The sequence below is a fragment of the Chanodichthys erythropterus genome, chromosome 7, assembly GCF_024489055.1.
Source record: "Chanodichthys erythropterus isolate Z2021 chromosome 7, ASM2448905v1, whole genome shotgun sequence".
NCBI classification, from domain to species: Eukaryota; Metazoa; Chordata; class Actinopteri; order Cypriniformes; family Xenocyprididae; genus Chanodichthys; species Chanodichthys erythropterus.
In genome coordinates, this window is record NC_090227.1 from 27939203 (window position 1) to 27963691 (window position 24489).

A 24489-nucleotide genomic window follows, 5' to 3' on the forward strand; every position below is an offset into this window, starting at 1 on the left:
TGGTGCTCTTCTCGCCGGGAAGACCCCCGAAGATGCTCGATCAGAGTCGTGCTTTCCTTCTTGCAGTAGGGTTGGAGCGTAGGCTGTCCCCCCTCCACCCTCAAAAGTCCATACTGCTGCTATATCCGCTTACCACGACCACTTAGATGGCAAATCTGTTGGTCAGCACGACCTGGTCATCAGGTTCCTTAGGGGGGCGAGACGGTTAAATCCTTCTCGTCCCCTCTCCATACCCTCTTGGGACCTCACTCTGGTGCTGAGAGCACTTCAGATTGCTCCCTTTGAGCCTTTGCTGTCAGCAGACTTAAAGATTCTGTCTATGAAGACTTTGCTGCTGGTGGCATTGGCCTCCATCAAGAGGGTAGGGGACCTGCAGTCTTTTTCGGTCGACGAATCGTGCCTGGAGTTCGGGCCGGGTGATAGCCACGTGGTACTAGGACCCCGGCCTGGCTATGTGCCCAAGGTTCCTACCACTCCCTTCAGGGACCAGGTGGTGAGCCTGCAAGCGCTGCCCTCGGAGGAGGCAGACCCAGCCCTGGCTTTACTCTGTCCAGTCCGCGCTTTGCGACTGTACATAGACAGAACCTAAAGCCTCAGGACCTCAGACCAGCTCTTGTCTGTTATGGAGGCCAGCAGAAGGGAAAGGCTGTCTCCAAGCAGAGGATGGCCCACTGGATAGTGGATGCCATCGCCCTGGCTTACCAAGCTCAGGGTGTGCCCTGCCCGCTCAGGTTGCATGCTCACTCCACGAGAGGTGTCGCATCCTCCTGGGCGCTGGCTCGTGGCGCCTCGCTGACAGACATTTGTAGAGCTGCGGGCTGGGCGACACCTAACACGTTCGCTAGATACTATAGCCTTCGTGTCGAGCCGGTCTCCTCCCATGTTCTCGCCACAGGTCAGAGGCACGGAGAGGCCCCGGCTTAGTGTCGGCTTGCTGCGCTACATGCGCTTCTTTTCTCCAGAGAGTCCCTACAAGGCAGACCCTGTCGAGTCCTCCGATATCCCTTCGGCAGCCGACGTGGCGGAGCGTCTGGCGCCAGGCCTATACTCCGTTGTATCCTTGAGAACCGGGTTTAGGCTGGGTTCCATATGTGTGACCCTACGGGGATCCCATATGGTTGGTTCCACGGTTGCTCCTAAACGAAGCCCGTGTCTTTCCCTCTGGGAGAACCTACCCTTCATCGGGTTGGAGTCACCCCAGCTCTTCCATATGTAGCACAGCCCTACAGGGTTAGTCCATATGTACTTCTCCACATAACTCCTTCGGGGAAGGATGTGGCTTCCGCAGCGTTCCTTTCCCAGCGAAGGGTACGCTTCCCAGCGTTATCCAATAGTCTCACTGAATGGGTTTTGGGGAACAGCAGTGATCGACTCTCTCTGTGTTAGCCCTGTCCCACCATCCTCAGGCAAGGGGGTTCAGGTGGCTTGCAACAGAGCGCTGGAAGGGGGCAGCTCCTGTGGCGCTTTGGTAGGGATTCCTATTCGTCGGTCTGTCCGACGTACGTCGAACGTGACCGACTGAATGGGAACGTCTCGGTTACAAAGGTAACCCTCGTTCCCTGAAGGAGGGAACGGAGACGTACGTCCCGTCGCCACAGTCGCTGTACCCCGCTGATGCTGCCGCCTATCCGGTTCGGCTCCTCAGCGAAAACCTGAAGATGCAACGCACCTGCTGCTCATTATATACCCGCGCTGCGAGGCGAGCAGCTGATGCATATGATTGCATGCCAATGTGCATTGGCTCGTTTAGTTACACTCGAAGTAGATTGGCCTCTCTAGCGAGATTCCTATTCGTCGGTCTGTCCGACGTACGTCTCCGTTCCCTCCTTCAGGGAACGAGGGTTACCTTTGTAACCGAGACGTTTCCAGACTGAGTTGCCGAGCAAAATCAAATCGCCGGCAGATCAGGCTGGGTTTACCCAGACTAACTCGGATCTATCTAAACTGTCAATATGAGTCTGCAACAGTCAGGTGGTACAAATCAGGGCTCCAAATTGTTTACGTTAATTACTATTGTAATCTTGTGTATTATTGTATTCTTGTGATGCTTTGCAGACTGCTGCGCGCAATCATGTGTTTTGGAGGAGACGTGGCTTTGGAGAGGGAGGGTGTGATCTTATGCTTTCATAGCTAGCTTGCTATTGCTAGTCTCTCTTAAATTGCGTACCCTACCTTTAAGTACATGAATACAATTTTATATTTATATTATATTTAATGTGCATTTTATGTCGAAATTTATGATCAGCCCTTGTGACTTTCTGAAGTATTGGATTTAAATTGCAGCATCCCAATGCTATTTTGTTCAATTTGAATGGGCTGCCTATAGTATTGTGTGTCAATTTTTTCCTCAGCTTCAGATAAACTATGACAGGAATATGGGCAACCTGATTGTACACGTGCTGCAAGCAAGAAACCTCGCTCCTAGAGAAAACAATGGATACACAGACCCTTTCGTTAAGGTCTATCTCTTGCCAGGGAGAGGGTGAGTGTCCCTGTGTGTGTGCGTGTGTGTGTGTGTGTGTGAGCGTGCAAGTGTTAAAGTAAAAGTAAGAGTGAAGAATGAAAGATTTAGAGACTCTATAGTACCTGTATTCTTTTATGTTTGTCCTTGTCTGCATATATAAGTGTTGTAATTTTGATTATTTTATTGTCTGATTTGTCTTTAAGTTACTTGAGTCACTTAATTTGGTTAATTTCCCCTTTTTTTGGGATAGCTCTGTTGATGTTTTTCTCCAGGTCTTCCAAAAAATCCCTGAAAATCACTTTTGTTTGTCCAGTATCCAGATTCTAGACATAATGACGTGTAGACAAAAGATTCCAAACGTTACCTATAATAACTTGCATATCCAGTGGGCTAAAAGGTCCCCTTTCCTGTGTAGGAGTCCTTACCTCTTTAGTACAGAAATGACTTATTGGAAGGCTAAAGTGGAAGAGATCTTCTTTAGAGAAGTCAATTTTTATTAGCTTAGCCTTTCTCTCTTAACATGCTACCTAGTAATCAAGCTCAGTGTCTCGGACTGCGGAGACAGCACAATCGATATGGCTTCCACCAGTATGGGGTGTGTAATGCTATATCTGCCATCTCCTAATGGCCATATCTGCAGTGTTTATGAGATTAGTTCCTATTACCTGCACAAATGATCCTTTTGTCTGGCGTTAAAAGCTCGGCAGCCATGACTCCACCCTTGAGCCACAACTTTTTTGGAGGGGTTTCTGTCTACCCTCCCTTGGATTCTCTGACTGTTGTCTGTTTGTCTGTCTACTTTTACTTTGCATTCCATACAAATCTCCGGATTGGTTCAGACAAGTCATGGTTGTCCAGAACGCAAGGTAGCGTGGCGATTCTGTTTCTTTTCATTTTACTTTTTCATTGGTGCGTGGGTGTGTGTGTATGTGTTTGGATTTCCTTTCTTTCATTATCTAGCTGTCATTCATGTGGTGAAACCTACTGCGTCATCTGTGAAGTGTCTCAGATCTACCTCAAAGCAACCTCTACCTCTGAAGTTTTTGATGTGAAGTCAATAAATTCTTCAAATGATTCCCTCAAAGCCAGTAAATATTAAGTTCAGTTGTGCAACTCTACCATTGTTTAAATTCACATCAGCTCATTGTAAGAGTCTACCGCTACTGTATGCTTGCATAGATTGCCCATATACTCATGTAGAAGTAGACATTTTTCCACATTTTACTCTGTGATCTGATAATGTCATCATCATCATTGGTGGCATGGACTGTAGATGCATTGGTGTTGCCTCTTGTGAGGTCATTTTTTTTATGAAACTCCACTATCCTCAAGTGTGGCTATATAAATATACTATACATATATATCAATTTAAATGCATCTTCTAAGTCTATTGCTCCTTGTATCCTCTCTTAACATGATGACCTCACAGTGCTGAGAACAAGAGAAGGACTAAATATATCCAGAAGACTCAGAACCCAGAGTGGAACCAGACAGTAATTTATAAAAACATCCATCTGGAGCAGGTAAGTACAACAATGTGTATTATATTTATTTATATACTGCCATTCAAAAGTTTGGTGTCAGTAACTTTTTCTTTTTTGTAGAAATTAATACTTTTATTCAGCAAGGACACATCAAATTGATCGAAAGATATATATTTCTATTTCAAATACATGCGGTTCTTTTGAATTATATTTAAAAATATAGGCCTACGATCTATTATATGGCGTAATATATTCCTGTGATGGTAAAAGCTGAATCTAAAAATCATTTGTGGTCTCTAAATAGAAATAACTATATAAACGAATATAATTTTTTCCTGTGTGGAGACCATAAATTTTAAGGATAGTTTTTTTGTTGTTGTTGTTGTTGTTGTTTTTTCCCCAAACATATTGTTTAGAAACATTTGCCAGTGCTGCTTATCTCTTCTAATGAGATAATATCTGTAAAATATTATATCTATATGAAAAATTACATTCTCTCTCTCTCACTTCTGTTTTTTAAAAATACTCTTTATTACTTTTTCATACAGTCATTCTTCATGCAGAATTCATCTTTCATCTCTCTCTTTTTCTAGCTATATATAATGTTATATATAGTCCAAGGAATATGCACAAAACTTTACATGTAATTACTAGTCTAAGACACAAGGGAAGTTATGTCACAGTCACTTCCCCCATGTGTCCCATTTTTTCCATCCAAACTTGGCGTTCCATGCTTGAAAACACTGAAAGTTGACCCAATTTTGCTGTCGTTGCTATGCTGTTTACTGAGTCACAGATTTCATATTAAAATATGTTTGTGCCTTCATAAATTATGTCTTTAGCCCACATCTGACTGAAATTTTGTGTTTGTGTGTGTGTGTTCGGCTCAGCTGAAGAAGAAAACTCTGGAGGTTACTGTGTGGGATTATGACAGATATTCCTCAAATGATTTCCTGGGAGAAGTGAGTGTTGCTAGATAAGTGTCACTCCATGCAGCACTTGTGGCAGAGATAAACATAATTTGCATAGCATCAATTCCTTAGATGTGATTCAAAGTATGCTAGCATTTTGTCTTCTCTTCCTCTTTATTGTTATGTAATTTGTTATTCTTAAGCCACTTTAGCTTCTGTCAGTATCTATTTACATTAATATCCACCAAAGAATAGTTTATAGTTGACTAAAGGAAAGAAATTTCTCTGTAGTCAGGCGGCTAAATATAATCTAACACATTATGAATATGTTTTTGTAGGTGCTCATTGATCTTTCAAACACGACTCAGCTGGATAACACACCTCGCTGGCACCCCCTAAAGGAGCAAAGTGAGAGTATTCACCATGGAAGAACCCACCCTCCACAGGGACCAAGCGGCTCTGGGGGACTTGGAGGTCAGGGCGGCCCTGGAAGTCAGGGAGGGCCAGGAGGTTCTGGAGGTCAAGGAGGGCAACCAGGGAACCAACAGTCCCCTAAAACCTCTGTCATCAAGAGCCGAAGTCACGGCATTTTCCCTGACCCCGCTAAAGGTAGGTCATGCATACTAAACAAAAATATACACAGGAATCGCACAGGTGGTTCAACTAGTTTAGGGTCGGTACGTTTTTTTTTATGTTTTTGAAAGCCTCTTACAGTCACCAAGGCTGTATTTATTTGATCAAAATACAGTAAAAACAGTAATATTGTGAAATATTATCACAAATCACAAGATTTTAAAATGTAATTTATTCCTGAGACTGCAAAGCTGAATTTTCAGCGGCCATTGCTCCAGTGTTCAGTGTCACATGATCCTTCAGATATCATTCTAATATGCTGATTTGCAGCTCAAGAAACTGAATAAAAGTATTAATTTCTTCCAAAAAAAAAAAAAAAAAAAAAACTTACTGACCCAAAACTTCTGAATGGCTGTCTATAATTAACAGGAGATGTAAGGTTTAAAGGGACAGTTCACCCAAAAATGAAAATTCTGTCATCATTTACTCACATGAATTTCTTTGGAAGATATTTGAAAAAATGTCAGTAATAGGGCTGGGCGATATATCGAATAATTTTGTCACGCGCATTTCGTCAGTAAAGCCGGTTCCCTGATTACCGCTTGTCAGTGAACTACGGCTCTGTCTATTAAATGGTGCTCCATTTGAAAGCAGGTGATGGTGATTTAGCGGTAATCAGGGAACCGGCTTTACTGACGAAATGCGCGTGACAAAAGCATTCGATATATCGCCCAGCCCTAGTCAGTAACCAAACAGATCTCGCTCCCCATTGACTACCATAATATTTATTTTTCCTACTATGGTAGTCAATGGGAGGCGAGATCTGTTTGGTTACTGACATTCTTTCAAATATCTTCCTTTGTGTTCAGCAGAACAAAGAAATTTATACAGGTTTGGAACAACTTGAGGGTGAAATAAATAAATGATGACAGAATTTTCATTTTTGGGTGAACTATCCCTTTGAGATATTTGGGATCAGTGCTGGATTAATCGAGGGCACGTACTGTATGTTCAGACACACAGGTCCCTACAATAGAAAAATCTCACAGTAGTCCCGGCAGCTCCAAATCTTCCTCTGAGGGTCACTTGCGCTCCCACGGCCCCTCACGCAGCCAGAGCAAAGGCAGCGTCACCCAAGCACACCTGGAAGAAGCCGGGAACGCCATCGCTGCAGCCGAGGCTGCGGTGCAACAGTCCCGTCTCCAGCCAAGTAACCCTTATTACTTCACATGAGCTCACAGCCTATCGTTCTCTGTCTTTCTTTCTTCCTTCCTCTCATTCTCACACTCTTCCACTATTTCTTTTCCATTCCCTCTCGTCCTCACCTTTCTATCACATTTTTTTTGTTTAGTTTAGTTTTCATTATTTTGTGTTAATAAAATTAAAGCCTACACCTAAAATCAGAAAATGAAAACTCAATAATAGACAATATCTTATTGAATATTAAGAAAAGTGAAAAATGAGATTGTCCTAAAGTACTTCCAGCATTTAAATTTAGACATTTGAGTGTCAAAACGAAAGTGATCCCATCTAAAAGATCTTCATTTTTAAAAAAGCCTTTAAAACATTAAATAATTTAAACAACCAATGTCTGTTAAACTCCCGTTCTTAAATCGAAAACCTGCCTTTAGCTGCAGTAAAACATAGGTGAGTCAGTAATTAAAATTTTTATTTCCCAGATAAAAGTTAATGCCAGACATTCAGGCTCAATCTTTTTTTGTTGCAAAACTGCAATTCTGTAGTAGCAGAGGAGGCTTTTGTTGTATTAAATTAAAAAAAAGATCCCTAGAAGTATTCTTTCCCAAATGTTCCTGCTGTCGTATAGATAATCGATGCTAAATTTGAGTGCATATTGAAGACACTTCACACTGACATCCAGAGCATGATGAACCCCTCTGTTACCTCATTTCCCCTTGCAAGTAAAATCCCAGGCCTTTACCCCAGATCAAACCCATATCTATGTCCGCATGACTGTGGTGTGTAAAAATCATGAGCTGGTTTCATGTGAGGGCGACTATGCAATCTGTGGATGAGTCCGTGTAGAGACAGCCCCATCTAAAGGCAGAACTGGCCCCATACTGATCATACAACATCTTCCAGCCAATGAGAGCAAAGTATCGAGTCAGATGACCATCATGGAGGGATCTCTGCTAGAGGAGGTGAGAGACACGTGACTCCTCCCTCTCTCTAAATATAAGGATAAAAATCAGCACTAATCAGCACATTACACGTCCATTTTAGAAGCAAAACACAAAAATGTTTAAATCTATAATCAAGAAAGCCACAAAATTTGCATACATTTCTGTTCTGTGTTTAAACCAATGTTTAAAGTTATTTTACAAAGAGTGCATTACCTTTCATTCCACCGTGGTCTCTTTTTTTTAGTTCTTCTCTTGCTTATCTTTTCTGTTCATATGTGAATAAATGCATATCCATTCTTTTTGCATAAACTGTTTTTAAATTAGTAATGTAAATAATGAGCCCTGTACTTTATATGACACATGTCTAATTTCTTTCACTCTGTTTGTGTGTGTATTTCTACAGATAAAACAAACCACAGAATGATTGATGGGGATGGATACACTCTGGACAGTGAAGATGCCATGGGCACTAATGCTGTGGACAGCGCCATATTTCAGGTCCCTCAGCTGTAAGTATGCCTATTTAATCCTGCATTTGTAATTAATTTGTATCATATAGACTTCAAGTATTCAGTGAAGTGATAGGCTGATATATTGGATGATATTTGGCTATTTTGAGATTATCTGCATTAGTTAATGGAACAGAAACGCTAGTGCCACCTATGTATATAGTGCCACTTATGTATATAATATCAAAATGTATATCAAAAGTATAGAATTAATGTTCTTGTTAAAGTCTCTTATGCTCATCAAGCTGCTTTTATGGTTAAAAAATACAGTTAAAATAGTAATATTGTGAAATATTATTGCAACTGTTTTCTGTTTTAATGTATTTTAAAATGTAATTTATTCATGTGATGGCAAAGCTGAATTTTCAGCATCATTACTCCAGTCTTCAGTGTCACATGATCCTTCAGAAATCATTAATATGCTGATTTGATTCTCAATAAATATTTATTATTATTATCAATGTTGAAAACTGTTGTGCTGCTTTATATTTTTGTGGAAATGGTGATAGATTTTTTTTCCCGCAGGATTCTTCAATGAATAAAATTTGAAATGTATCTTTTGCAGCATTATAAATGTTTTTACTGTCACTTTTGATCAACGTAATGTCTCCTGAATAAATACATATAATAATTATCATAATTAATAGTAAATATTAACTTATTTAAACAAATCTTACTGACTTACTAGTGTATCAACAATTTGAGTGAAAATTTTAAATGCAAAACTGAATGAATTTCTTATTTGATTTATTGGCAAGAAATCTGCAGAATCTGAAATATTTCGAATCCATTTAATGTCAATTTTTATTTATTTTAATAATTAAAAAATACATAAAACTTACAAATTTACATGAGATTTAAAATCTTACATTTTTAGACCCTACTCTTTATATACTAATAATATGTGACCCTGGACCAGAGAGAGATGACCAGAAGTCATAAGGGTCCATTTTTTTAAATTGAGATTTATACATCAGCTTTCCATTGATGTATGGCTTGATAGGATAGGACAATATTTGACCGAGATACAACTATTTGAAAATCTGGAATCTAAGGGTGCAAAAAAATCAAAATATTGAGAAAATCTCCTTTAAAGTTGTCCAAATGAAGTCCTTAGCAATGCATATCCACTCACAAAAATACATTTTTGATATATTTATGGTAGGAAATTTACAAAATATCTTCATGGAACATGATCTTTACTTGATATCCTAATGATTTTTGGCATAAAAGAATCGATAATTTGACCCATACAATGTATTGTTGGCTATTGCTACAAATATACCCGTATGACTTATGACTGGTTTTGTGGTCCAGACACACACACACACACACACACACACACACACACACACACACACACATATATATATATATATATATATATATATATATATATATATATATATGGTGCTAATAATTAGAATATTGTTTTTTTTATTGTAAATTATTTTTAAAAATGAAACTTTCATTTATACTAGATTCCCTACATGTAAAGTAAAACATTTCAAAAGTTTTTTTTTTATTTTATTTTATTTTATTTAATTTTATTTTAATTTGTTGATTAGAGCGTACAGCTAATGAAAGTCCAAAATCCAGTATCTCAAAATATTAGAATATTTACATTTGAGTTTCATTAAATGACCATTCCTACAGTATAAATTCCGGGTAGCTCTTGTTCTTTGAAACCACACTAATGGGAAAGACTGCTGACTTGGCAGTGGTCCAGGAGACAATTACTGACACCCTCCACAAAGACAGTAAGTCACAGATGGACATTACTGAATGTGATGGCTGTTTACAGAGTGATGTATCAAAGCATATTAAATGCAAAGTTGACAAGAAGGAAGAAATTGGGTAGGCAAAGGTGCACAAGCAACAGGGATGACCACAAGCTTGAGAATACTGTCAAATAAAGCTGATTCAGACACTTGGGAGAGCTTTACAATGAGTCAAATGAAGCCGGAGTCAGTGCATCAAGAGTCACCACACTCAGACATCTTCAGGAAAAGGACTACCAAGCCACTTCTGAAACAGAAACAACATCAGAAGCATTGTACCTGGGCTAAGGAGAAAAAGAACTGGACAGTGAACAGTGGTCGAAAGTCCTCTTTTCAGATAAAAGTAAATTTTGCATTTCATGTTGAAATCATGGTCCCAGAGTCTGAAGGAAGACTGGAGAGGCACAGAATCCAAGCTGCTTGAAGTCTAGTGGGAAGTTTCTGAAGTTAGTAATGATTTGGGGGGCCGTGACATCTGCTGGTGTTGGTCCATTGTGTTTTATCAAGTGCAAACTCAATGCAGCCATCTTCCAGGAGATTTTGGAGCACTTTACGCTTCCATCTGCTGACAAGCTTTATGGAGATGCTGATTTCCTTTTCCAGCAGGACTTTAGCACCTGCCCACAGTGCAAAAAACACTTCCAAGAGGTTTGCTGACCATGATATTACTGTGTTTTATTGGCCAGCCAACATGCCTGACCCCTGAATCTATGGGATATTTTCAAGAGAAAGATGAGAAACAGTCGATCAATAGTCGAACAATATACAGATGATCTGAAGGCTCAATAGTGCCTCAGCAGTGCCACAGGCTGATCACTTCCATGCCACACTTCACTGATGCTGTAATTTGTGCTAGGAGCAAGTCATTTGCTGTAATATGTGCTGCAGACCAAGTATTGAGTGCACAAATGAACATACTAAAATACTTTAAAACATACTTTTGAAAATCCATTTTTTTTATTGATCTTAGGAAATATTCTAATATTTTGAGATACTGGATTTTGGACTTTCATGAGCTGTACGCTCTAATCATCAAAAGTAAAAAAAAAAAAAAAAAAAACGTTTGAAATGTTGTACTTTACATGTAGGGAATCTAGAATATATGAAAGTTTCATTTTTAAAAATAATTTACAACTAAAAAATGAACTTTTTCACGATATTCTAATTATATGACCATCACCTACATATATATATATATATATGTATATGTATGTATATGTGTGTGTGTGTGTGTGTGTGTGTATATATGTATGTATATGTATATGTGTATATATGATTCATATACTAATAATGTACTAATATATTACATATATACTAATATATACTAATCATGTATATCAAAATAGTAAAAAAAAATAAAATAAAAGACTGCAGTACTCACACCTTCAATTTCTTTGCTCTATCATTGTTCATTTCATCAGGAAAAACATTCCTAATGGGACAGATAAAAGCAGAGGACTTGAATCTTTGAACCTGCCAGATTCGGAAGGTAATGATCTGTTTCGTATTCCAGATTCTGTTCACACACAATCTAATTCTAGTCATTTCCGTGCTTATAACAAAAAACCTTATGAGAACAAAATAAAAAGGGCAAACTTTGAGTCATAATAGAGCTTTGTACTATTGTTATACAGGGTAGTCAGTACAGGTCAGGTTCACCCCTGAGGTTGAATTAACACTTGTTAGGAAGCTGTTTGGTAGACTAAGAACCTGTTAAACAGAGGAAAACAGCAGTCATCCCCTTCTGTTCTGCCACTGTGTCACTGCCATACACTGCTGAATAATTCATCACAGCAGAGGGTGTGTTTTTGTTGCTGTCAAAAGAAACAGACGTCGGCACAACAAAACATGGACTCTTAACTGTGTCATGAGTGTGGCAAAGTGTCAAAAGAGACATTGGACATTTTTGCTTGTCTTTGTACAGCATAATGAACATTACTCAAAACATTGTTTTGCCACCAATATCTTATTCTGAAGTTTAGCATTTCATTATATATATTTATATATATATATATATATATATATATATATATATATATATATATATATATATATATATATATATATATATAGATTTATATTGTGAATAAATATATTTTTTCTTTTAACATACATACAGGGGTTGGACGATGAAACTGAAACACTGGCCAATATAGTTTTAGAGGTTTTGCACCTATAAGTCTACTTGTGCTAGATGAGCAGGTCACTGTCAAGGACTACTGAACCATTCTGGAGGACCATGTGCACCCAATGGTGCCTAAAGTTGGTGTTGTGTATCAGGATAATAAAGTTTTATTTAAAGTCCCCCTGTAGTCAATAATTTTATCCCTTAAAACTCATCTTTGATCACCAAAATAACATATTTGAATGTGAAAAAAATTTCTTCATGCATTAAAATAGCTTGAATGTAACCCTACACCCTTATCTCATTTAGTATTTTCACGGAGCCATGAATATGCAAATTAGCCCCACCTCCACACACTCACACCAGCTCAGAGATCCACTTTTAACAACGTCAGACACATAGCGGTAATTAATATGATTAGCCTTTGGCTTGACTACGTTATCAAACAGCTAATAATGTGTTGCTAATGTTACACAAACCATGGTCCCGTTAATCTCAGAGTCAGACAGCTGCCTTATGAAAATTAGTATCCTTTTAACAACTCCGAACGTCAGTGGAGAAAGGCATATAGTTCATCATAACATCGTAATATACATCATAAACCTGCTATATTGCTAAATCTACACATTTTTTTCTTTATATCAACAGAAATAATACAGGTATACCCTGGCTTCTCTTGAGACTCCCCTGCTTCAGAGCGGTCATAGTTAATAATATGCTAAAGCCCGCTGGCACGTTCACGTGATTGGGTTAGTTTGTTTGTTAGTTTGTGACAACAGAAACACCAGCGATTTCAAACTGCGTTTTTGAGACTGTCTTCAGTTTTAAAGAGAAAATACTCAGCAATGGTGATGTCTTACAGTTGCAGGAAAAAGTATGTGAACCACTTGCAGAATGTGTGAAAATATGAATAATTTTAACAAAATAAGAGAGATCATCCAAAATGCATGTTATTTTTTATTTAGAACTGTCCTGAGTAAGATATATATAGTCTTGTGGACTACATATAAAGATGTTTATATATAGTTCACAAGACAAAAAAAAAATAGCTGAATTTATTAAAATAACCCCATTCTTAAGTACTGTATGTGAATCATTGATTCTTAATACTGTGTGTGGTTACCTGGATGATCCAAGACTGTTTTTTGTTTTGTGATGGTTGTTCATGAGTCCCTTGTTTGTTCTGAACAGTTAAACTGAGCTCTGTTCTTCAGAAAAATCCTCCAGGTCCTGCAGATTCTTCAGTTTACAAGCATTTTTTGCATATTTTAACCCTTTCCAGCAGTGACTGAATGATTTTGAGATCCGTCTTTTCACACTGAGGACAATTGAGGGACTCAAACACAACTTTTAAAAAAGGTTCAAACATTCAATGATGCTTCAGAAGAAAACACGATGCATTAAGAGATGGGGGGTGAAAACATTTGGAATTTGAAGATCAAGGTAAACTGTATTTAATTTGTTTTCCGGGAAACATGCAAGTATTTTCTGTTGCTTCCGAAGAGCAGTACTAAATGAAAAACGATATTTAAACGAAATAAGAAAACAATTGTACATCTTCATCCTGTTCAAAAGTTTTCTTAATGCATTGTGTTTCCTTCTGGAGCATCAGTGAATGTTTGAATCTTTTTTAATAGTTGTGTTTGAGTCCCTCAGTCGTCCTCAGTGTGAAAAGACAGATCCCAAAATCATTCAGTCACTGCTGTAAAGGGTTCAAATATGCAAAAGATGCTGGAAAACTGAAGAATTTTGGAGACCTGGAGAATTTTTCTGAAGAACAGAGCTCAGTTTAACTGTTCAGGACAAACAAGAGACTCATGAACAACCATCACAAAACATAAAAACAGTCATAGATCATCCAGGTAACCACACACAGTATTAAGAATCAGTGGTTCACAAACTTTTGAACTGGGTCATTGTACTAAATTCAGCTATTTTTTTGTCTTATGGATTATATGTAAACAACATCTTCTATGTAAAATATCTTACCCAGGAAAGTACTAAATAAAAAATAACATGCATTTTGTATGATCTCACTTATTTTGTTAAAATTTTTCACATTTTCAAAGATTCTGCAAGTGGTTCACATACTTTTTCTTGCAATTGTATAAATTTGCACATGGTTTGTCTTAAAATCATATTAAAAAACACCATATAGACATATAATAACATTAAAAACTTGATTTTTAAGTGAAGTTGAACATTTCCCATTGCCTGCATAGTCACCAAATCTGAATATTATCAAGCCACTTTGGTGTATTTTGGAGAAGTCAGGAAACGTTTTCTTCCTCCAGCATCACATAGTGACCTGGCCACTGTTCTGGAAATGGAATGGCTCAAATTATTGTGGTCTAAAACCAGATGTTTCAGTTTCATTGCCCAACCCCAGTAGTTCATAGTTTATAAACGTTTTGCCTACTTAGGTTTACAGCATTTCCTTTTTGCTCTGTGCAAATTTTTAGTTAGGCACCTACCCCCTAGAGGTCGCCATTGCCAACAACTTATATTAATTTATCTTGAACAGCTGACAATATGCAGTAAGTAAAGATACATACAACAGATATATGAAATAGAAGAGGTTGTATTTTGTTATTCTATCTATCTATCTATCTATCTATCTATCTATCTATCTATCTATCTATCTATCTATCTATCTATCTATCTATCTATCTATCTATCTATCTATCTATCTATCTATCTATCTATCTATCTATCTATCTGTAGGTAAGATGATAGGTGAGATCAAGGTTGCATTGAAGAAGGAGATGAAGACTGAAGGAGAGCAGCTGGTTCTTGAGATCCTGCAGTGCAGAAACATCACCTACAAATTCAAATCTCCAGACCACCTACCTGGTAATGAAATGTTCCTCAACACATACTCATTATACCATTGCAATCAAGTAATGTAGTCAAGATAAGTCATTTGAGAAAGATTTTGATTACTCGATCTTGAAATGCTGATGAATCTGTTATATTTGTAGACTTGTATGTAAAGCTTTATGTGGTGAATGTGGCAACTCAAAAGAGGATCATAAAGAAGAAGACCAGAGTGTGTCGCCATGACAGAGAGCCATCATTCAATGAGACATTTCGTTTTAACCTGAATCCCGTTGGCCACTCTATTCAGGTGAGAGAAATTACAAACTGAGGGAACTTCAAAATATATATAGTCTCACACACACACACACACACACACACACACACACACACACACACACACACACACACACACACACACACACACACACACACACACACACACACACACACACACACACACACACACACACTCAGGTTGCGGACCTGCTATGAAGAATTCAAACTGTTGTTGTTATGTAAATCTCAGTACTAAACAATGAGCGTTAATTGTGGGATTATTTGAATAAGTCAATTTAAATGAAAACCAATTATTTAAGTTAAACTAAAATTATTAATTCAAGTTAAATGAACTCTTAAATGAACCAACTTGATTCTAGTTGGTTTTACTTGTTTTAATCACATGGAACCACTGTCCATGAATGAAGCATGTTCAGCCAAAGAGCTATTTTTGGGGGGTTGGTAAGATTTTTTTAAATGTTTTTGAAAGTTTCTTATGCTCATCAAGACTGCATTTATTTGATCAAAATACAGTTAAAACAGTAATAGTGTGAAACATTATTACAATTTGTTTTTTTAAATAATCGATTTATTATGTTTTAAAGGTCCCGTTCTTCGTGATCCCATGTTTCAAACTTTAGTTAATGTGTAATGTTGTTGTTAGAGTATAAATAAAATCTGTAAAATTTTAAAGCTCAAAGTTCAATGCCAAGCGAGATATTTTATTTAACAGAAGTCGCCTACATCGAATGGCCAGTTTGGACTACATCCCTCTACTTCCTTCTTTAATGACGTCACTAAAACCATTTTTTGACTAACCTCAGCCCACAGGAATACACAAAAGTTGCGTTTGTAGAGTGTGTTTGTCGCCATGTCGTCGAAACGCTGTTATTTTCATCCCGCAGTCCAATCACCGGGTCTGATTCCGGCTCAGATTGATAGGGTAAAATTAAAGACATGTTTACAATAACACTGAGCGCATGCATCTCCACCTTATGGTAAGAGGCGTGACTTTTCCGGGCACGGTGCGCTTAGAGCTGTCGAATCACAACACAGGAACCGCTGGCACAATCAGAACTCGTTACGTATTTCTGTAGGAGGGACTTCATAGAACAAGGAAGTCATCAGCCCGTTTTTATGACAGTGGAAACAGCGGTATACAGATAAGTAAATTATGTGAAAAATAATGTGTTTTTTTACATGCGAAACATGAACACGTTATATTGCACACTATAAACACAATCAAAGCTTCAAAAAACCACGAAAAATGGGACCTTTAAAATGTAATTTATTCCTGTGATGACAAAGCTGAATTTTCAGCATCATTACTCCAGTCTTTAGTGTCACATGATCATTGAAAAATCATTCTAATATGCTGATTTGACCCTTCGCTGGGAGTTTGATTGACAAGCGATCTAACCAATCAGAATGCCGAATCTGCCATTTTGTTCGCCAAAGCAGTCAGGAGTTAGAAGATTAACCTTGGTGGACTTAAACTTGAAAAATGGTGTGTACTGACATCTTTGCTTGTTTGAAACAACATTACTTCTGATGTTCATTCATGTTTATTTGATGCTATAAATGAACTAGTAGGAAGAGATGATTGGTTTACAAGCCTCTTGAGCTGAGGCACTACAGTGATCTGTCACAACACATTAAAGAGCCACAAAAGAGGTTTTTATTGTTTGAGTTTCTTAAAAAATTACATAATTTGAAAGCTGAGACTTTGTTTAATATCATTGTCTCTGTCTTGTCTGTCGACGTGTTGTATTTTCTCCACAATGTATTTTTCACTGCATGTGGGTGACAGCGCCACGGCTTGTCGGACAAAGCAACAGTAACTAAGGGGGGCGGGTCTTTTCTTATTATTATGTTGAAAACAGCTGTGCTGCTTAATATTTTTGTGGAAATCATGATACATTTTCAAGATTCTTTGATAAATAGAAAGTAATTTTTTTTTTAAAGCCTTTACAGTCACTAAATGAAAGTATTAATTTATTTTAAATCTTACTGCCCCCAAACTTTTGAACAACAGTATATGTATAATATTATTTAAATAATTTAACTTGAATCTTTTACTTACATTTTGTTTGCCCTTTCCCCTGTCTTGTATCCCCTTCCTCTTCACAGCTGTTCCTGGTGTCAAATGGAGGGAAGTTTATGAAGAAGACCCTGATTGGCGAGGCCTACATCTGGCTGGACAAAGTGGACATGCGTAAGCGGGCAGTCAGCTGGCACAAGCTAATGGCCACCACCAATCAAACGCAGCCATAATCAGATGCACATCCATCTCCCATCAGAACCCTCCAAAAAAAAAAGAGAGAAATAAAACAGGAAACAGTAGATTTGTCAAACTGGAATGGCTGACAGGAGAAAATCAAGGTCAAGAAATAAACTGACTACTGTGTCGAACAGTCTGTAGGGTCAGACTTATGGTTTTCCCAACCATTCCCAATCAGGATATGTAAATCCATTTCCTCTCCCAGAGCACTGCTGTTGTCGTTTTGCGGGAGTATTTTTTGCAACTACATTCTACATCTAAAATATCTTAGGCATGGGCCAATTATTACTTGAGGTTTTCTACATTTCAATGCCATTTCAGATGTTATCACATGTTCAAGGTCATATATTTCATATCGCAAAAAAAAAAAAAACAACAACAAAAAAAAGCAAACATTATTCACATGGAGATAAAGTAGCATAATTTATAGTTCTTTACACAATCATGTGATATACAATGACCATATCAGTCTATGTTATGCACTGTATGGAGGTTATACTGTAAGGAAGAAAGACAATCGTAAATATAATGGATTTCACTTTTCGAATGCAGCATCCAACCGCACACGATTTAAGATTCCTCCGTTTATATTGTCTTGAGTGTCGTCTTCAACGTTTAGGGAATGTTGTGACTGACGTCATTGACGTCACTGAAGTTGAGATGATCTGGTTTTCACACAATCTTCTTGATATGTCGAGAATGGCTGTTTGTTGGATGCTAAATGAGGGCGTACTTTGTTTTTAGCATCTCAAGCCCTCGAATTAGGTTCTCTGAAGTTAAAGGGCATCTATTCTCTGTCCAGAAGTATGATTGTACGTGTCCGCAATGTGTTTGTTTTATGAAGAGCATTTTGAAGTAAATGTCATGTCAGTGGTCAGATGTTGTCATCAATAGTCTCCGTTTTGTGATAAATTTGTATGTGGAATCCAAATATGCAATGACAAAAAAATATATATATATTATTAATAATAATTAACGTACACCTTTCTGGCATTTATATAAGGGTTTTGGCTCAATTGGCTCGACTAAAATCCAAATGTTATGTTTGTTGTTTATTTGAATGGTGCAATGTCCTACGTCCCGTGTCACTGTTCCATTGTGGTGCACTTTTTAATATTGTTTTTCTGCTGTAAAGTTCATCTGTTCATGTCAGTTTAGCTATGAAGGATGGTTCTTTTTCATTATGATCACTGCCTCTGCACCATATCAGTGTATAGCTACACTAGTATGTGCCATCGATGGATAAAGGCACATGTTTTTGTCTGTCTAGGTCCTGAAAACACCATTCAGTAATTTAACTTAACGGTCAGTGTTTCCATTATCATCAATATCAGTGGACATATCTCACACATGGAAACGGAGTGTTTTGTAACCTGGTTAATAAAACGTACACAGAGGTTTCCATATGATTTAATCTGCATCTTGCACAGCTGGTGCACAGATGTATCTGAATAAAAGGTTGCTGTCATAGTAAGATAAACTATTGTGTGCCAACCTGATGTTTTAACCAAACCACTGCTTCTGTTTGGGTAAATCTATGCAACATGGATTATGTTCTTTGAATGCATATACCTTAACATGCGACATCCAGCGAGTGTCTGAAAATGTGTATATCTGTTAAAGAAAACAAGAAATTAATTATATGAATATTGTATAGTGTTTATTTTTATTTATTTATTTATTTTTTACTTCCTCTTTATGGCACAGTACATATTAATAGTATGCACTTTACGTTATTGTTTTCATAGGTTTCCAAATGTCATCCTAAATAATGACAAAAAAAATATGCTAAGATACCAGAAAATTGGGATTGGGAAACATAATGCATATTTTCAGTTGTACCCTTTAAGCAAGCACATTCATTTCTTTTTGACTACTAAATATTATCTTCTATTCTTATATTACTCCATTCCTTTTAAAATCATGATGCGTTTGATGAATTCAGTTGCCGTAAATAGTGTGAATGTGATTTTTTTTTTTTGTAAATATATAGGATATTTTCTACGAGAAGAGGTCTGAATATTTATTTGGTCTGACGTTGAGCATGTGATTGTGATCAAGGTCAAACTATGTCTGTACATATACTGTATTTGTCTAAGTGTGTAAGAAAGTAATATCTGGATTGGTTTAAAATCATGTGTTCAATCAACCCATTCCAACCCAACCTGTTTGATGAAATCAACAACATCTCTCAGAATGAAAATGAAAAGAAAAAAGAAAAAAAAAAAGAAAGGAAAAAGACGAAATTTCCTGTCAAATTGAATGGTTGTCAAAGAGTTTCTATGTTTTTACATAGATGTTGCATGTTTTGTTAGATGTTTGTTGATATATTTTGCCTCCGGATTCAGTTTAAAAAGAGAGAAAAATTGAACACATCATCTGAAGTTGTATGCCGACTGTAAAAATGCTTGTAAAATGAGTCTTGTTTTTCACTTCGTGTAAAAAAAAGTAGAAAAAAATCTAATGTTATGGTTTTGTGGTTGTCCACAGGATGTCATGAAATTATGCAAATTGTGCAGTAGAGAAAAGATAATATATGAAAAATAACAAATAAATAAATAAATAACTTTCTCCCTGCGTCCAAATAATAAAGAATAGATTTATTTCAAATGTGAAAATGTTTGGTATGTTTTGATTGTTAATGTGCTCATATCTGGTGAACTGTTTACATTTTTTCATTCTTATTTGATGGTTATTTAATTAATTCAATTGTGGCTTGAATTGTCTCAGCCCTATTTTAGGACCATTAAAGTTTTTTTATTTTATTTTTTTAAATTAAACATTTTAAATTTATAATATTTACAACAAAGCCCAAGATCCGCCCACAGTCATAAAAGGTAAAATATACAGAGATTAAAAAAGGGGATAAGAAGGAGGAAAATTGTAAAAATATAAATTATATACACTGCCCTCCACTGCCCTGGCAAAGTGTGGTTTTATAATATATATATATATATATATATATATATATATATATATATATATATATATATATATATATATAAATATATATATATACACATTCTTCATGGATTAGCAAGTAGAATAGCTATGAGATTACTAACTACCATTATTTATAAAAACTTATATTAAATAATTAAAATAAATCTTACTGAGTAATAGTCCTAATTAAAGCCTTTTCTTTTTTCAAAAATAGGCCTAGTTTCTTATTCATTTCCATTTCTTTTTCGATTTTTGTGCGATTTACAGTCTTGTGTTTACAGTTTTTGGCCAGCAGAGGGAGATGTCTGTCTAATAATAATTACAAGGGAAGTAGTTCAGAGACTGGCCATATACGCGAGTATTCAAAAGAAGTTAAACTTAATTAGCTTAGTTGTTTCGATTTATGAAAATAATCACTTATTTGAAATATATTATGAACTGACCAACTAAATGATCATTGCGTGAACTGCAACAAACATGCACGTATACTAAGAAGAAAGAAAAAAAAAAGAGGAAATGAAGGAGAAAAAGGGAGTGTGACTCATCCGGGCCTCATTATCCCTTCAGCATTTTGTCAGGGCTAAATTAAAGAACACAAGGCAGCCTTACCAGAACGATTACAAGTCCTGACTCCTGCCACCACACAAAGAAACTACCACTCATCACTGTAGCCTCAGGTCTGTTTCAAAGCAGGGGCAACAAGAACCATGTACTCGAAACAGACTATGAGAGGAGTGTTTGTGAGCATCCATTCTCTCTCTGGGTAATGCCGAAGCAGGGCATGTTGCCATGGAGACGGGGGTATAGGGGTAGGAGGACCCAGGGGAGCGATGTAGCTTGGATAGCAGGATGTGCTAGTGAGTGTGTGATACTCATCATCCTCAGTTCAGTAGACCATGATAAATTCTGGTTTTTGATGTGTCTAATCAGCCAGCATTACTCGATAATACTGTGCAAATGAGAACGCTTTCCCTGAAAATCGAGCGAAAGCCGCTCGCGATTTTTAGCTCGATATCCGTCGCAGAATTGCTTTGACAATCGTCTCATATCTGAAGTTAATTAGCTTCCTCAAACTCCCGAGAGACAATGGTGTGTTTGTTTCAGAATCAGGCCTAATAAACGCCGTAGCTAGAGTTACCGAAACAAGCCTGTAGTAAATAAATAAATGCACACACTTTAGTTTCATAAATGGAGTCTAGACCCAGGGGGAGGTTGCATAAACCACTAAGAATAGTCTTACAATTCAGTGATATATTTTTGTTTCTTTAAGACTGTTCATAACTTTTTAAGTCAGTTACATAAACACGTAGATTGGTCTAATTTGATAAAGAAAAGTAAGACTGCCCCTTGACTAACTGTAGTTATGTTAAGACACTGTCTTTACATAATGGCTATGTCTATAATCTACATAATGGGTTTATAATATTTTAGATGTGAAAGACCCTTAAATAGGAGCATTCACGTGCGAGGGACCCCCATCCTAAAATTGAAAATGCAACTAGCCTATCTGGTTGTTTTCATGTATAAAGACCCTATTTGTAAAATAATATTAGGCCTATGTGTAAAAATTATTTGTAAAATATTTAGTTTCTGTTATTGCGTTACTACGGAAGCCCTGAACCACATGGTTAAAAAAAAAAAAAAAAAAAACTTGGTGGGGAGGAAGAAAAAAAACGAAATCTTATCTCGTTAGTTCGACATATTAATTGATTATTTCAAGATATTAAGTCATTATTTCAACATAATAAGTCGTTATAACGACATAATATCTCGTTATTTCAAGATATTAAGTTATTTCAACATAATATCTCGTTATTTCAACTTAATAAGCCGTTATTACGACATAATATCTTGTTATTTCAAGATATTAAGTCGTTATTTCAACATAAGTCATTATAACAAATCTGGTTATTTCAAGATATTAGTCGTTATTTCGCAGCAAAAGCTAGAATTACGATCCAATACGTGTTGTGCCACCGAAGACGTTAAATGCACGTCCTTTATCATACTTGATAGACAACAAAGAGTTATGTCTTTATATCGACTTATGTTGAAATAACGAGATATTATGTTGTAATAACGACTTATTATGTTGAAATAACGCCTTACTATCTTGAAATAACAAGATATTATGTCGTTATAACGACTCATTATGTTGAAACAACGACGTAATATCTTGAAATAACAAGCTATTAAGTCGTTATAATGACTTATTATGTTGAAATAACGACTTAATATCTTGAAATAACAAGATATTATGTCGTTATAACGACTCATTGTTGAAATAACGACGTAATATCTTGAAATAACAAGCTATTAAGTCGTTATAATGACTTATTATGTTGAAATAACGACTTAATATCTTGAAATAACAAGATATTATGTCGTTATAACGACATATGTTGAAATGACGAAATTTTATGTCGTAATAACGACTTAATATCTTGAAATAACGAGATATTATGTCGTTATAACGACATTATGTTGAAATAACGACTTAATATCTTGAAATAAAGAGATATTAAGTCGTTATAACGACTTATTATGTTGAAATAACGACTTATCTTGAAATAACCACTTAATATGTCGAAATAAAGAGAAGTTTTCGGGGTTTTTTTCCTCCCCACCAAGTTTTTTTTTTTTTTTTTTTTTTTTTTACCATGCGGTTCAGGGCTTCCGTACGTTACATTACGTTACATACTTAATATAATACTGAACAGTTAGGTGTAGATGTGTTATTAATTTATTTAAATTAAGTTGAATTTATTTTCATCAGTTTAGTTATTTAAATCAAATTCATATAATATTTTGATCAAAATTATTACTTATTTAAATCAATTTTTATATCAATTTATTGTAATCAAATTTATTTGTTAAATCAAATGTTATTTGTTTATTTTTTATATTTAAATTAGATAGATTGTTTTTATTTATTTTAAACAATGTACTTATTCTTTTAAATAAAATTACATTTATTTAAGTGTTTATTTTAATCAAATATATTTAACCATTTTTATTATTTAATTATTTATTTACGGTTACTATTTTATTATTTAATTATTTATTATATATATACAGTATCTCACAGAAGTGAGTACACCCCTCACATTTTTGTAAATATTTTATTATATATTTTCATGTGTCAACACTGAAGAAATTACACTTTGCTACAATGTAAAGTAGTGAGTCTACAGCTTGTATAACAGTGTAAATTTGCTGTCCCCTCAAAATAACTCAACACACAGCCATTAATGGTGGCCACAAAAGTGAGAACAAAATGTCCAAATTGGGCCCAATTAGCCATCTATATCACACACTCTTATCACCTTATTGAGCTCACAGGAGAAGTGCCATATGACTGTGCGCAACATTGTAGATTTTATGACCAAAAAACTGACGTTCAGGAAGGAAAGTAAAAAAAAAAAAAAAAAAAAAATCAAGATTATATTTTGTCTAGCAATCATTGTATTGTAGATACAATTATTTGACTTACAGTGCATAACCTAAAGTAACTGTTTCTCTAGTTTAAGTTGATTATTTGCATTCATCCTTGTTCATTAAAAATGTTACAACCAACCCCTTCAAATCAATCACATTTCTCTGTTAGGGTTAGTTCACCCAAAAATGAAAATAATAAAAATATGAACCCAAAATATGAACATAATCACAGAAATATAAATAAATATCCTGAAGCATCCAAGCTTTATAATAGCAGTGATCTAGGTCTCATTGAGTATGTGCTGAAGAAAGTGCTTCCATCCACATCCATCAATCATAAACGTACTCCACACGGCTCTGGGGGGTTAATAAAGGCCTTCTGAAGCAAAGTGAATCGTTTGTGTAAAAAACATTTTAAAGTAAAATATATAGCTTCCGCCAGACCGCCTTCCGTATTGAAGTTACGAAGAAAGGGTAAACTGGCATCACGTCAGTTACACTTTTTCCGTAAGTTGAATAGAGTAAGTTTGAACTGCGAGAGTTTTACATTTTCTGCGTATGTTGAATAGGGAAGGTGGCTCGTGCGGAAGATAAAAATTTTACTTCATAACTTGTGAACAACGTCGGCCAATACTGAGCCGGCATTCGGACGTTAACATGTAAGTGCTGCACAGCGTTCACTGCATCAACTGCATAGAAGGCTGTCAGAGAAGAGAGGAGATTGTTGAATTAAGTCAATATTT

General features: G+C 36.2%; 1 protein-coding gene across 1 annotated transcript in view; it reads left to right on the forward strand.

The window, feature by feature from the left end:
- pclob (piccolo presynaptic cytomatrix protein b) overlaps positions 1 to 17358 on the forward strand; it is a 103163-nt gene extending 85805 nt beyond the window's left edge. Inside the window, exons 26-36 of the mRNA XM_067389386.1 lie at positions 2352 to 2482; positions 3304 to 3330; positions 3894 to 3987; positions 4839 to 4910; positions 5198 to 5468; positions 6448 to 6642; positions 7977 to 8082; positions 11285 to 11352; positions 14713 to 14841; positions 14970 to 15115; positions 17215 to 17358. Coding sequence (XP_067245487.1) covers positions 2352 to 2482; positions 3304 to 3330; positions 3894 to 3987; positions 4839 to 4910; positions 5198 to 5468; positions 6448 to 6642; positions 7977 to 8082; positions 11285 to 11352; positions 14713 to 14841; positions 14970 to 15115; positions 17215 to 17358 — 1383 coding nt within the window. The remainder of the gene's footprint in view (positions 1 to 2351; positions 2483 to 3303; positions 3331 to 3893; positions 3988 to 4838; positions 4911 to 5197; positions 5469 to 6447; positions 6643 to 7976; positions 8083 to 11284; positions 11353 to 14712; positions 14842 to 14969; positions 15116 to 17214) is intronic.
- The last annotated feature ends 7131 nt before the right edge of the window (positions 17359 to 24489 follow it).